Source organism: Anastrepha ludens, chromosome 4 (genome assembly GCF_028408465.1).
Source record: "Anastrepha ludens isolate Willacy chromosome 4, idAnaLude1.1, whole genome shotgun sequence".
In the NCBI taxonomy this organism is placed as follows: domain Eukaryota; kingdom Metazoa; phylum Arthropoda; class Insecta; order Diptera; family Tephritidae; genus Anastrepha; species Anastrepha ludens.
This window is the reverse complement of record NC_071500.1, coordinates 48,548,979-48,562,277: the sequence shown is the minus strand read 5'-3', so window position 1 is coordinate 48,562,277 and position 13,299 is coordinate 48,548,979. Positions and strand designations below refer to the sequence as shown.

The following is a 13,299-nucleotide window of genomic DNA, read 5'->3' as shown; positions in this document are numbered from 1 at the left end:
AATAAACATCCGATCATTTATATTAAAAAAATAGCATTTTTCTTTGAATATTAAAATAACACCTCTGTTTGGAAAGCCCTATACTTTAGATATCTGGCAGATTTAGGATCCGTGGTCATACATTTTGGAAAGCAAAAGGGGGACTTGAACTCAAACTAGTGATATCAAAATGGACATCTAGGCCTAAGTGGGCTCACACACACTCTCATGGAGAGTAAAAAATCTCCATACCTAGCCTACAACCTGCTCGGAATATTGTTCACGTTTCTCTTAGATCCTCTGCAAATTTGGTGTCTTGCTCTGTTTTCTCATATTCTTTTTACTTAGTTCCGCTCTTTTTTTGTGTGTCTTATTTTATAGTAATTTTAAATGGATTTTTATGCAACGTGTTGATTTTTAGTATGAATGCAAAGGTTACGATAATAAAAATAAAAGAATACATTTTTGACCTATATTTCATGAAAACATTCTTGGGTAAATGTGCTTGGTTAAATTTTACCCATCGACAGTAATAATGCTCTGTTACCGAAGGGTTAAATCGGGTCAACGGGCACCAATTAATGTGTTCTGAAGCCACGTATAAGTATCCATTATAAGATATGGCTCACTAAAGACATCACTTGGAGCCATTCAACACTTTTTACTTCTCCTAATGTAGACTTTTATATTTCTTTCACATATCTCTTTCTTCCTCTTTATATACTGGGATCCATATTTTGCAGGCTATTGACGAGGGTTTCATTGAAGACATCAATGGCATACTTAACACCGGCGATTTGCCCAATCTCTATCAACTGGAAGATAAGGCGGCAATTATGGAGAATATGTTGAGCGTAGCAAAGCAATTGGTGAGTAAGAAATGAATGATTGATTGGCAAAATCATATTAATTAATATATGGGAGTGGTGGTAGGGGGATAATGTATATAGGTACTATATGTATATAAAAAGAAACCAAGTCGGTGAGCAGTGAAATTATTCTTAACCAAATACTGTTTTGCAATTCTTTTTGTTTTTTTTTTTCTTTATTTTCTATTCCATGATAAATTATGCATAGCTGACGTTCTCAAATGAAAATCAAAATCGATTTAAGAAAATAATGCGTACTACATCGCTCCTAGTCGGAACATAGGTCGGAAACAAATGTTTTCAGGCGATTTCTGTCCGCCTCTATGAGTCTGATTTGCGGTTTCCATTGAAACACTCTTCTCTACGGAGAGTATGTGAAAACGGTTTTCATTTTGTCCATTTTCGTCTTTTTATTTCGGACTTAATTGCGCAGCGTTTAGTGAGCAGAAGGTGGTCCATATTGGAGATTGTTCTCGGCCAAAAGATACGGCACATAAATTTTGGGGCATATGTTGGCAAACATTTGAAGATGTCGACTTATATAGTCAGACATGTGGAGAGGAGGGTGAGATGGCGGACCACTTTCTGTGCGTCTGCCTGGCCTTCGCTCGAATCAGGCTTGAGGCCTTTGGCACTGATGTGTTAAGAAGTGACTACCTTGGCTCCTTGGCACTACAAGATCTACTCAGATTTTTTCGGAGGTCGGGTAGATTTCAAGAAAATTATGTTCTTGATGCCGCAGATTTGCAACGAACGTTATATAGCTTCCCGAGAGATGGTGTCAAATGCACGCTCTTGATTGCTCTATAATTACGCGTAAAGTATTAATGTGATCTACGCAGTAATGACTTGGCCTGAAGCCGTTTCGTTCTTTACGCAATTTTGCGTTGAGGGTGGGCGATATTCTTTTCAATATGATGGACGCTAAAACTTTTTGTACTGTATTGTATTCTATTGTACCGTAATAGTGCGATACCAATTTTTGCATTGGCTGAGGTCACCCTTATTTGGAATGGCATGATTACGCCATCTTTCCAGTCGCTAGGGATGGTGACGTCTGTATGACGAGATGCACCGCACAGGCTGTAATGTTGGCACCACACTTCAACAGTTCGGCTAGTACTTGCTAGTACATGCCTCTGAGACTTTCTCGAGAGGCAACGGATCTGTAGATATACTCCAGTTAGGGTTTCTTCTATGCGCGTTATGTTCAGGTGCTATCAACACTTCGTTAACGGTGTCGCCCTTGAAGAACATTTAATCAAAGACTAATATTAAACGAATACCATGCATGACCCCGCTGCATAAATATGGTCCTTTTCACTTTTTCCCATTAGATTTGTCAAAAATTGAGGCAATATGGCAACGATTGCTCGTCATTCGTTGGCTTTCAATTGATATGGAGTCCCTGACTTGCTAGCATATGTCTTGAATTTATATTTTACCCAATAAAATAAAGCCCGGGTGCAGTTAAATCGAGTGATATAGGTGACCATATAATCGCATCTTTTCCAAATCAATCGACCTGGTAGCATTGGTCACTATAAACTGACTCATCCTCTTAAAAATATGGGCCTATGAAGACATCCACTCAAGACTGGAACATTTTGGTCATAACAATAATAGCGCTTGGCCTTCAAATAATTGAGTATTTAAGGCCGGCGGGCCAATTAGATGTCCTAAATTCAGTAGTTTTCGCGAAGCGTTGTAGGATGAGAAAAAAAAACAATTAGCCAAATGAAGTTTCGGGGATAGTTTAATATATATTTGAACTTAAAAAAAAAATTTGTACAATCTCCAACAATATATTGTACGCCGAGTTATCAATAGATTCCCAGAGCGCCTTGCCACTGAAGTATCCAACTTCTGTACAAGATACAACTTGCAATTTTCATCTGAAAACAAAAAAAAAAAGATTATTAATTTTGATGTAATTATCTTCGATGTGAACTAAGAAAATTGGGAGAAACACGTAAAATTCGAATTTTTGGGGAAGGTAGAAAAAAAAGTGGTTTTTCAAGGAAAAAAAAACTCTTCAACTGGGTAAAAAATTCGCTTAAAAAAAGTTTTTGGATGTTTTTTTTTGGTTCACATAGAAGAGAAAACAATACTGAAGATAACGCATTTTGAATGAAATGGATAGCTCGTTTAGTTTTTTTGCAATCGTGTACATAAATTAGGTAAAATCGTGAAAATGAAAAGCCGAGAAAACGCGCTTCAAAGTCAATGGTCAATGGGCGGAGCACTACAACAATAAGCGCACGGTTGCTCGACGCCGCACTACGCTCGGCTCTGTAGCTCTGCAAATACTTGGAATTTAACTCTGAAAATTTGTGTCTCATGTTCTTGAATATCTAAGCTATTGATTTCAGGAAAAAAAAAAAAAATCGATTTTTTTGACCTTTTAATTGGCCCGCCGGCCTTAAGGTGGCATAAAAGAAACATTGTTTTTCTATTTATGCCTCCATTCAATGAGAATAATTTCAGCGCGTTCTTTCAAAGTGTACTGCTTCAGAGTTTACTATGCCTTCTGCCAAAGGTTATAAAGGCCAACCCTGTATGAATTATTGGGGAAAAAGAAATCGATTATTTTCTCGATAGATGGCTGTAGTCATCGATATCTCGTAAAGTATCGATCAAACAACTTAAAGTTTATGCTCGGTGTTAAGGTGACATTTCACACAAAAAAATTTTCTTTGCTGTTTTTTGTTTATTCTCGCTTCATCTTTTTAAAACATTCGAAACATTTTTCAAAGTAAATTTTTTTCATTAATAATTCATAAAAAAATACAATGATCTACATATGTATATAATAAATTGCAATAAAATTATATTATTATCAGAATTTTCAAGATTTTAATCACTAGCTTTAGAAAACTTCTGCAGTTTTATAGTTCATTCTATTTTAGTACAATAGAGTGGAAGTTTCAAGTCGCTTAAAAATCGCGTTGATTTTTTGGCATTTTTTCATACGATGCTGAACAGTTTCTTTCTCATGAAACACGTCCGAGCATACCTGACGAAGGAATAGACATGCCTAAATCGACTGCACTCACCATCATGAGATTCCTTTTACTGTTACATACAACCGCTATGTGAACAAATTTTGACAAAGGCGTGTGAGTATAAAAACCATTTCACGAAAGAAATTTTTTGTTGTGGTGAAGAAATTCTCTCAACATAAGCTTTATATAGTGTTTTTTTCCTATAGCGATGGACCTATATACGTCATTTTTACTTAAATAATGTAAAGGAATTAATGTTTTGATATACAGGCTGACACAAAATTAATCGTTTTAACGGAAGACTTATAAATTTTGCAACTAGTTTCGTACGTCAATCATATTTGGCACTTTGGAACAATGGCGTGCGTAAAGCTCAAAGTAAAGAATTCCATCACTCAAAATCATGGTCTGGTCTGTTCCGTTCTTATGGCAGCGAAATATCGAGCACCACAGCCATCTACCGAGAAAATAATGGATTGTGCGACTGTGTAGCTGTTTTAATAGTTTAAATGCAACAACAGTTTCTCTATTTTAAAGAATTCATAATTCAATTTCGCTTGCCAATATGCCTTTTTGATGGATGAACTCAGTCCAATTTTAGCGATTTAAACCCATTTCATTTAGTGTTTGCATTATTTTTGGTAACCAGAAGTTGTTGACGTGAGTTATTATTACTCCTACTACAGAGTCTTTAATCACATCATTTGGGAGTTATTACAATAATAAGCTACGACTCGAATTGAGTTCGAAATAAATGCAATAACAACAAAAACAGTAACTGTAAATACAGCAATTGCATTGAGAACAACAATAATTGCTTATACAAAGTGTACAATAACAAATTGCTGCTACATATACTGCAACATGTTTGCTCTATTTCCGGTAACACATTCATTTCCGTCTTCCTGCCCTATTGCCACTCCCATGTCGGTCGTTTGCGGACCATCGAATGACAAATGTCGGTTACTTGCTTGGCCGGTACAATTCAACTTCCTTTAACCTGCTTTATAATTCTGTTGACTTCATCCTGAATTTCTGTCTACGACTTCTGCCGCTACTACCACCGCCGTTGCCATTGCCATGGCTGTTGTCACTTCACACTACTGTCGGAATTCCATTTGCACATCTTCCGTCCTGAATGCATTGCATGCCTGCCACTCAACTTGCCCCGCTGGAATGGTGCGCTGCTCTTCTGCTCCACATCGTTGAGCAACTCACAATCAATTCATATTTCAACTGCATTATTGAATGATGCATCTTCCTACTTGCGAACTTGGCTAACGCTCTGCAACTGCCACTGACGTCGATGCTGCTGATAATTTCCTGCAAATAAAATATATGCAACTACGCACACAACGGAACCACAAATATTTACACACATACACACACGCATGCATCCATATATATATGTATGGTGTGTATTTTACTACAACTCCAACAAAAATTGATTCGCCTCCTGCGCTTTGGGTAATTTTTGACACAAATGCGGGTTGACTGACGCACAGGCGAGACACATTGATAATTCCCCCGCAGAGATGTATGCATACTTCATCGAAAGAATACGTGAGCAATTACATATAGCATTGGCATTTTCACCGATTGGTGACTCCTTCAAGGAGCGTTTAAGAATGTATCCATCATTGATAAACTGCTGCACGATTGATTGGTGAGTATTAACAATTTAAACAAAACTGTATTTATGCAGGTGCATATATGTTTATATAAGTACATATGTACACATAAGAACGCATAAGTAGTACCAAAATTCTTGTTTCGATCGATTGTGCAGTCAAGAAATATAACGCACATCACGCTTCCACACTTATGTAAGTATATCAATACTAATGGGGAGGACCCGGTTTTTAGAAATCGTTTTTAATACAACTTTCATCTAAAACTATTTCGCTCTCAAGTAGTGTATTTGCATTATAATTGTGCGGGCTTTTGGTAAGTTAGTTTTCTAAAATTTTAAGCAGAATATTCCTAATCTACATACATATCTATTTTCAAGTCACCGCCGTAGCGTTAGGACCCGAATTCAAAACACACTGTTGCAAATGTTTTTTTCTAACAGCTGCTGCCCAATCGGGAAAAAATGACAAACATCTGAGTGTATTTCTGTCGTTAATAAAAAACGGCGGCTTAAAACTTTTCGTCCCTTCATTTGTGGAATAATATCAGGACGCACGCCACAAGTTTAAGAAAGGTTTAACGCGAACACCCATCAGAGGATTTAGGCACGAACAATTTGTACTAATTTAATTATAAATAATGATTATTATATAAATGCTAAAAGGTAATTCCGATTCTTAGAGCTAAGGTAATCCAAAATTCTTTGATGATCTTCAATATAGCAGAAATACACTCAGAGGCTTGTCATTGCCTGTCGAGGGGCGACTGCTATTAGAAAAAACTTTTTATTCATTTTGGTGTTATGTGTTCGGTTTGGCTACGGCGGCCGCCAATTGCAATTAAAGTACCATAATTCTTCATCCAACAAATTTACAGTTCGACTTTTTCAAAATTAAGGTTTCAAGTTTTTCTAAGTTCATACGATGAAATATTAAATTCATTCTAGTCGGATTTTCTTATGCCTTGAAGCTCACTCCAGTCATAATCATTCAATAATCGTCATCCTTATTGTCCAGCTCTGTGCGCACGGGTATCCAAATTAAGATAACTAATGGTGTCGCAATGAACTCTTTCGGCATAACTGTATCTCAGTCTTCAGATTTAGATAAAGGCAGCAGAGCCTAAAATAATCAAATGGCACCGGCTTTTAATGATATACCATATAGTATGTATGTCTGCCGCCGTAGTCGAATGTGTTGGTGCGTGACTACCATTCGGGAGTGTCGATGTTCGAATCTCCATGCATGAAACAGCAAAATGAAAAACTAAAAAGCTGTTTCTAATAGCAGTCGACACACGGCAATGCAATGGCAATCCTGCGAATGTATTTCTGCTTTGAAAGAGCTACTCATAAATAAAAAATAGTTTAAAAAAACTAAAAAACACGCTTTTATTGCTAATGGAACTAAAAAGTAGAAAATAAATTTTAATGACAAAGAGACCTATAATGAAGTAATAGCAAATCGAACGATCAGTCATAGTCAACTACCTCAGAACAGAAATATAACAAAAATTAAGATACAAATAGAATAATTCAAATTAGAGTTAAAAGCGTGGGATGCATTTTGCTTCACTTTCATAACCTTCTGTACATACGTAGTTGCCAATAGAATGATTGTAATATTTGCTATATCAAGCATCCCACGCTTTTAACTCTAATTTGAATTATTCTATTTGTATCTTAATTTTTGTTATAATTCTGTTCAGTCTATGACTGATCGTTCGATTTGCTATTACTTCATTATAGGTCTCTTTGTCATTAAAATTTATTTTCTACTTTTTAGTTCCATTAGCAATAAAACCGTGGTTTTTAGTTTTTTTAAACTATTTTTTATTTTCTTCTTTTTAGTTCAATTAGCAAAAAAGCGAGTTTTTTAGTTTTTTTTTTTTTAACTATTTTTTATTATGAATGAAAATTATTGTTATCATTGCAGTCAGTGAATTAATGATTCGATATATTCGTGTTATATTTAATTCCTTTCTTATCGACTGTGAGTCTAAAGCTATGCAGTTATCGGTCGTGATAAAGAAGTAATCGGGATGAAGAACTTATTTCGTGGAGGGAGCCTGAGAAACGGCTATCCCACTCCTGAAACGGAGAGGAAAATTATTGTTTTCATTTAGTCAGTGATTTATAGTTCTATTTAATTGTGTTATATATAATTCCTTCTTTACCGACTATATGTCCAAAGAAAGGCCAGCATTGGCCTTGACACAGAATAGATACTCTCAGCACAGAAAAAGGAGCCCTTGGATTATATTGACACAATCAAAACGAGATGTAAAGTTCCAGTTTGGTTTTTTTACTTCATTTTTGATGTGAATTGTACCTTAATCGATAAAATTTTATAAATGAAATTATGCTCATGATAAATTCCTTCTTTACTTGCCTAAATTCTGTTCCGTAAAATAATTTTAAAACTTATGTTTTCATTATTTTATTGTAATTAACAAAATTACATCTTATATGAAAATTATTTCATCTTATATGAACATTGAATAGAGTAAATTTGCGTGTATGAGACTTGTAGTATCTACGCATGTGTAAAGACTATACAAAGTGAGAATGCAACTACCCTGAAAACGTTTTAGCCTTCTATTCGTACTGCAGTGCCGCGTGCCCGAGCAAGTTCGAATTCGAAAGAGTAAGTCGTAGACTCCCGAAAGCAGTAAGAGTAACTCGGAGAGTGCAGGCATGCGCAGACCGCGCGTTAGCTCTGTCTTTCTTACTCTTCTACAGAAGATCTAAAAAAAAGCCAGTGTTTAGAAGCCAGTGAAAATTAAGCTCAAAGATTCCGTTACATACATACATACAACCCGAGCTAATAAAAGTGTGTTAAAAAAAACCATTTGCCGTTTAGAGTCGGCTTAAAACTTTAAGTCCCTCCATTTGTGAAACGACATAAAAACGCAGGCCACAAATGTTATGGCCTCTGGTGACGATACAGCATGCTTGACTGAGCTTTGTATGTGTTAGTGCAGTCGGGTGGCGTCGTGTCACACGTACTTGTTGTCGGTAAAAATCAAAAATTTTAGATATTAGCGTCAAGCACCCGACACGCACACATATAAAGTTCTTGTCAAACAATGCTTGACCGTCACCAGAGGCCATTAGGAGGAGCTCGGTCAAACGCCTAACAGAAATGTACGCGCCAATTATTTATTTTATTTTAGTATGTAAGTGTATAATAACACATGTACACATGTATAATAAGTGCAGAGTTGCAATCCCCTACTAGACCACACAATTTTATTGAGCAAACAACAACAGTTTCGTGTCATTGCAAATATTTAGTCGATGGCTTCACTTTATTTCGAAATTAACGATTTCTCACCTATCCTAAAAATTGTTGTTGAATTCAACTGTCACGCATTTGGGTAATTGAATGCCACTAATATTGACATTTTGGCTGATTAGCCGTACAACGCGGCAGTTTGGTCATCAGCTGCCATAGCTTGGGAATATCACTACACATTAATCATATTAAGGCTCTTCAGAGAAATCACTAGTACCAACTAGTGCCAGACTAGTTCGAATTTATGCACTTTTTCATGTAATCATGTAATGAATTTTACACCGCGATGTTGACCGCTCGGAACTAGTACGTTACTAAATTGTATGCGATATCGAATTAGTGTGATTAATAGAAACAAGAGCAATGCATATGAGATATTTATTAATTTTGAAAAAAAAAATAGATGTTTGTCTGGTAGGCAGTAAAATTTAATTTTACTCTTATCATTAAAAAGATTTGCTAAAAATAAAATTATTGAAGAATACTATGTTTTATTTAATTTTTCCTACCTTTTTTATCACTTTTACTGAATGAGTGAAAGCACCGACAAGCTTTCCTGTCTAGCTTTCGATATTGGTGTAATTTAAGTATTTGGGCTGGTGGTAATTGTCTTATAATTGCTGTTATTTTGTTAAAAAATGGTGACATTTATCTTTTTCCCACAGCAGATTGCAAAAATTCAATAAACAACGCGACGCTTGTTTGACGAAGTATAGTACGCAACTATGGTGAAAAAGAAAATTGTGAGGGGAACTTCAGTTGCCCTGTCTCGGAGGACTCGGCAGCCGAATACTGCACGCTAATATGCATTTTACACACTCGTCCAATCAGTCGTTGTTCAGGTGGCAATGAAGTGTCAGTGGTTGACTTTTTTCGTATATCACTAACACAATCTTATATTTTTTTGTAAACTAACCGCTTCGTTACCCCAGTTACGTCAGCCTATCAGCTGATTCTGTCAAACTCGCTCGGAGCCGAATAACGATCTCTTATTGGTCACAGCTTCGCAATTATTTTCAACATGAGTGGCAGCTACTGTGGAGCCTTCTCTTTCAAAGGCAATGCTGCACGTTTTTATAATTAGCTACTTGCTCATATTCTTGCTGAAAGATTCTTGAATGAAAGATTGTAAGAAAATCTATGAACTAGTACGACTTGATGGCGATACTTACCGCATTCGGTACAGCGACAAGTCAGACACATTTATCAGGTATGCAAATGTAATGGGGTACATCAAAACGCAAAAGATTCAATGGTACGGTATCATTTTACGAATGAGCAACGATAGAGCTATAAAAATATCTTCGAAACAACTCCACAAGGGTACAGAAGAAGAGAACGGCCGAGAAAACGATGTATAGATGTCATTGAAGACGACTTTGGGCATATCTAATAACGAACGGAAAGCTGATGGCCGAGTGACGTGGAGGCGAATTGTAATAGAAGCAGTGGTTCATCCCGAACTGTGATGCTATGATAATGTTCTTGCTGAACTCTGTGAAATATGTAGTAGGGAAATAAATACTCTAATTATAAACGGACAAGTTACGGATCCCCCTCCTTAGCAATGCTCATTACGCATTATCTGTCAGAAGGTTTTTCTGCCTGTTGCCTAAAATAAAATTTGTATGATATTAAAAGAAACAAGATTTAAGTGCATTTTACCTGCGAAGGAGGAAACAATGCTTCTTTGCCTTCTGAAGCAACTTACAGAAACATACCTGCATCATTGCTTGGAGCAATTGAAAATTCGCATGGAGCGTTGTAGCTATGGAGGACGAGTGTATAGTAAAAACGGTAATGCGCAGATTTCTATGAAATCAAAATAAATAATTTTACAGCACCATTCTCATTACGTGTTAGCCACCGGTATTGAAATCTACAAATATAGGGTATAGTATTGATGTATCTGGTTCAGGAATGTTTCCAACAAAACATCAGTGAGATTTTGGAAGGAGCTCTAGTATTACTCAGCAACTGGGCTACGGACTGTGGTTTAACCCTTCGTTAGGCACGTGGATTTTTGTAGCGTGGTTAGGCAAGTGGTCTACAATCGTAGACCATTTTAATATTATGACTAAAAGTGTTATTCATTTGTGTTTCTTAATAATACTTCATAAGAATATTCTGTGATTTAATGTGAAGAATATAAACTAATATTTTCACTAAAATATTTGTGTATCTTCTGTAAATTCAATAAAAACATGAATGTGTGTGTTTTTAACATTTATTGCAATTCAAAAAAGTTTTTTCTTATAACTAATGGACGATTTACAAAAGAGTTTTTATTATTCGTAAAACTTAAAATAAAAATATGCAAAATTCACTTCTTTAAATAAAAATAAAAGTTCAGTACAAAATTTATATGTTGTGGTTGTGGTTTCTGTGGATTATTTGATTTATATACACAAAGAGCGTTTATACCAGAGATATTTAGTAAATTGTAAAATATTACCATTGGCCAACGACACGTATTCCTTGCAACATTATATTTCTGACATAATTGGTCCACAAGATCTACAAGAATTTTTGTGTGACTATAATCGGTTATCATAATAGGTTTTTCTTCATCATTTGTTTCCTCATCTATTGCGTTATCATGGTGCATAGATGATATCAGGACCACTGACCGGTTTTTTTTCGGGCAGTACGACACTTGTGTACAATTTTCTTGGAAACCAAAAATACTTGACTTTTCTTTACGATTCTTCCTGGAAAGGAATTCTTTGGGAACTTCGCGTTTATTTTTTCTCGCAGTTCCCAAATATGTAAGCTTTTTCTTTAGCAAATTATTAACCAACGATAAGCTGCTGAACCAATTGTCACCAGTAATATTGCGATTTATTCCTGCGACTGGCTTTACCAATCGAAGAGTTATCTCTTCCGCACTATTGCTAAGTTTGTATGGTCCGTCCGGCTGAGTTCCCACATAGGTTTCCAAATTAAAAGTGTAAGACGTTTTTGCATCCACCATCGCGAAAGTTTTAATGCCAAACTTGGCCGGCTTACTAGGAATGTATTGCCTAAACGGCAACGTCCTCTAAATGCTAATAGTTGTTCATCCACAGTAAGAAACTCACTACCAATACAATTCCTTTGAAAGTTGACCAGTAATACTTCAAAAAGTTCTCTTATAGGCGCCAATTTATCAATTGTTCTTCTCTGCTGTCTTGTATTGATGTCATCAAATCGCAGGCATCTTATCAGAAATCGAAACCGTTTCTCGCTCATCGCTAGGTAGCACGATTCAACCCCGTTTCCTTGGGAATTGTCCCAAATTTTATGAAGATTTTTTTTCGAGCTTCTAAGAGCACCAATCAAAAACAATATGCCAATGAAAACGCGAATTTCGGTGTCATCGGTTTCTCTTGCATCTTGATTCATTCTATCTTCTTGAAAGTTAACCCGTACTTTTTTAATTTACAAAATTGTGGAAACGGTTATTACTCTTATAACCGAATCATGCACTCAATTTCTGTTTCAACATTGCGCGCATTACCTTTTGTACCCGGCAAAAGTTTGATTATATTGTGCGAACGAATACGAACTTGCAAATTGGGTCTGGTTTTCTTCCACTTAGTGACATTGTCTTTTCCTTAATAGAAATTTTGGGGATGAGATGCACCAGAATCGTCTAAAAGAATTTCATCATCGCTTGATCCTTCTAGTTCCGATTCAGTCGCGTGGTCACTCTCTTCAGCAGCATTCACATTGATATCCGTATCTTTGTCAACCTCCGTCTCGTTTTCTTCATCCATAGCACTTTCTTGACTACTTGATAGTTCGGAGAGCCATCTTTCCCATACTTCAGGATTTTTGCTGCTCTCCAATCGTTTTTTTTGGAATCAGACATAGTATTATCTGAAACTAATTAAATAAGCACACTTTTGTAAAAAAATATAAGCAAAACTTACCTGAACTTAATTCAAATATTTAATATATCAAGTAATATTGCCGCATGAAAAAGTAACGTCGTTAGTCACGTGGTCTACATATGTAGACCAGCACTGTTCAGACCTTGATAAAATTTACAACTGCACGTCAAACCCGCACTGAATGCACTAATTGGATAAAGAGATTAATTATAAACAGCTATTAAAAAGCTTAGGTAATTTAAGAGACAAATTGAAGGAGTTGCACGACTTTGAAAAGAAGTGGTCTACGATTGTAGACCACGTGCCTAATGAAGGGTTAAGTGTACACCCGAGCAAAACTAAACTGATGCTATTCACTAAGAAAACCAAGCTACCAAGTCATACACTAACCCGCCAGGCAAAATACCTAGGTATTATCTTAGATCCCAAACTCAGCTGGAAGTCCAACGTAGAGTACTGAACAAGATACAAAGAACAGCGTGTATCTTAACTACAGGACCGTTTAGCACCAGTCCCACTGAAGCGCTCAATGTACTAACTCATCTATTACCATTAGACTTACATAAAAAACAATCGCTACTTGCAGCGCGGTGAGATTCAGAGACATAAGAAGCTGGACAAGAAGGTCGTATGGTCACAGTAA

The 13,299-nt window shown here is 36.2% G+C and overlaps 1 protein-coding gene across 1 annotated transcript in view; it reads left to right on the top strand.

Annotated features, from left to right (window-relative positions):
- Window positions 1-13,299, top strand: part of LOC128862224 (dynein axonemal heavy chain 3) — a 279,729-nt gene that overhangs the window by 180,429 nt on the left and 86,001 nt on the right. The window contains exons 44-45 of the mRNA XM_054100729.1: window positions 723-848; window positions 5,359-5,519. Coding sequence (XP_053956704.1) covers window positions 723-848; window positions 5,359-5,519 — 287 coding nt within the window. The remainder of the gene's footprint in view (window positions 1-722; window positions 849-5,358; window positions 5,520-13,299) is intronic.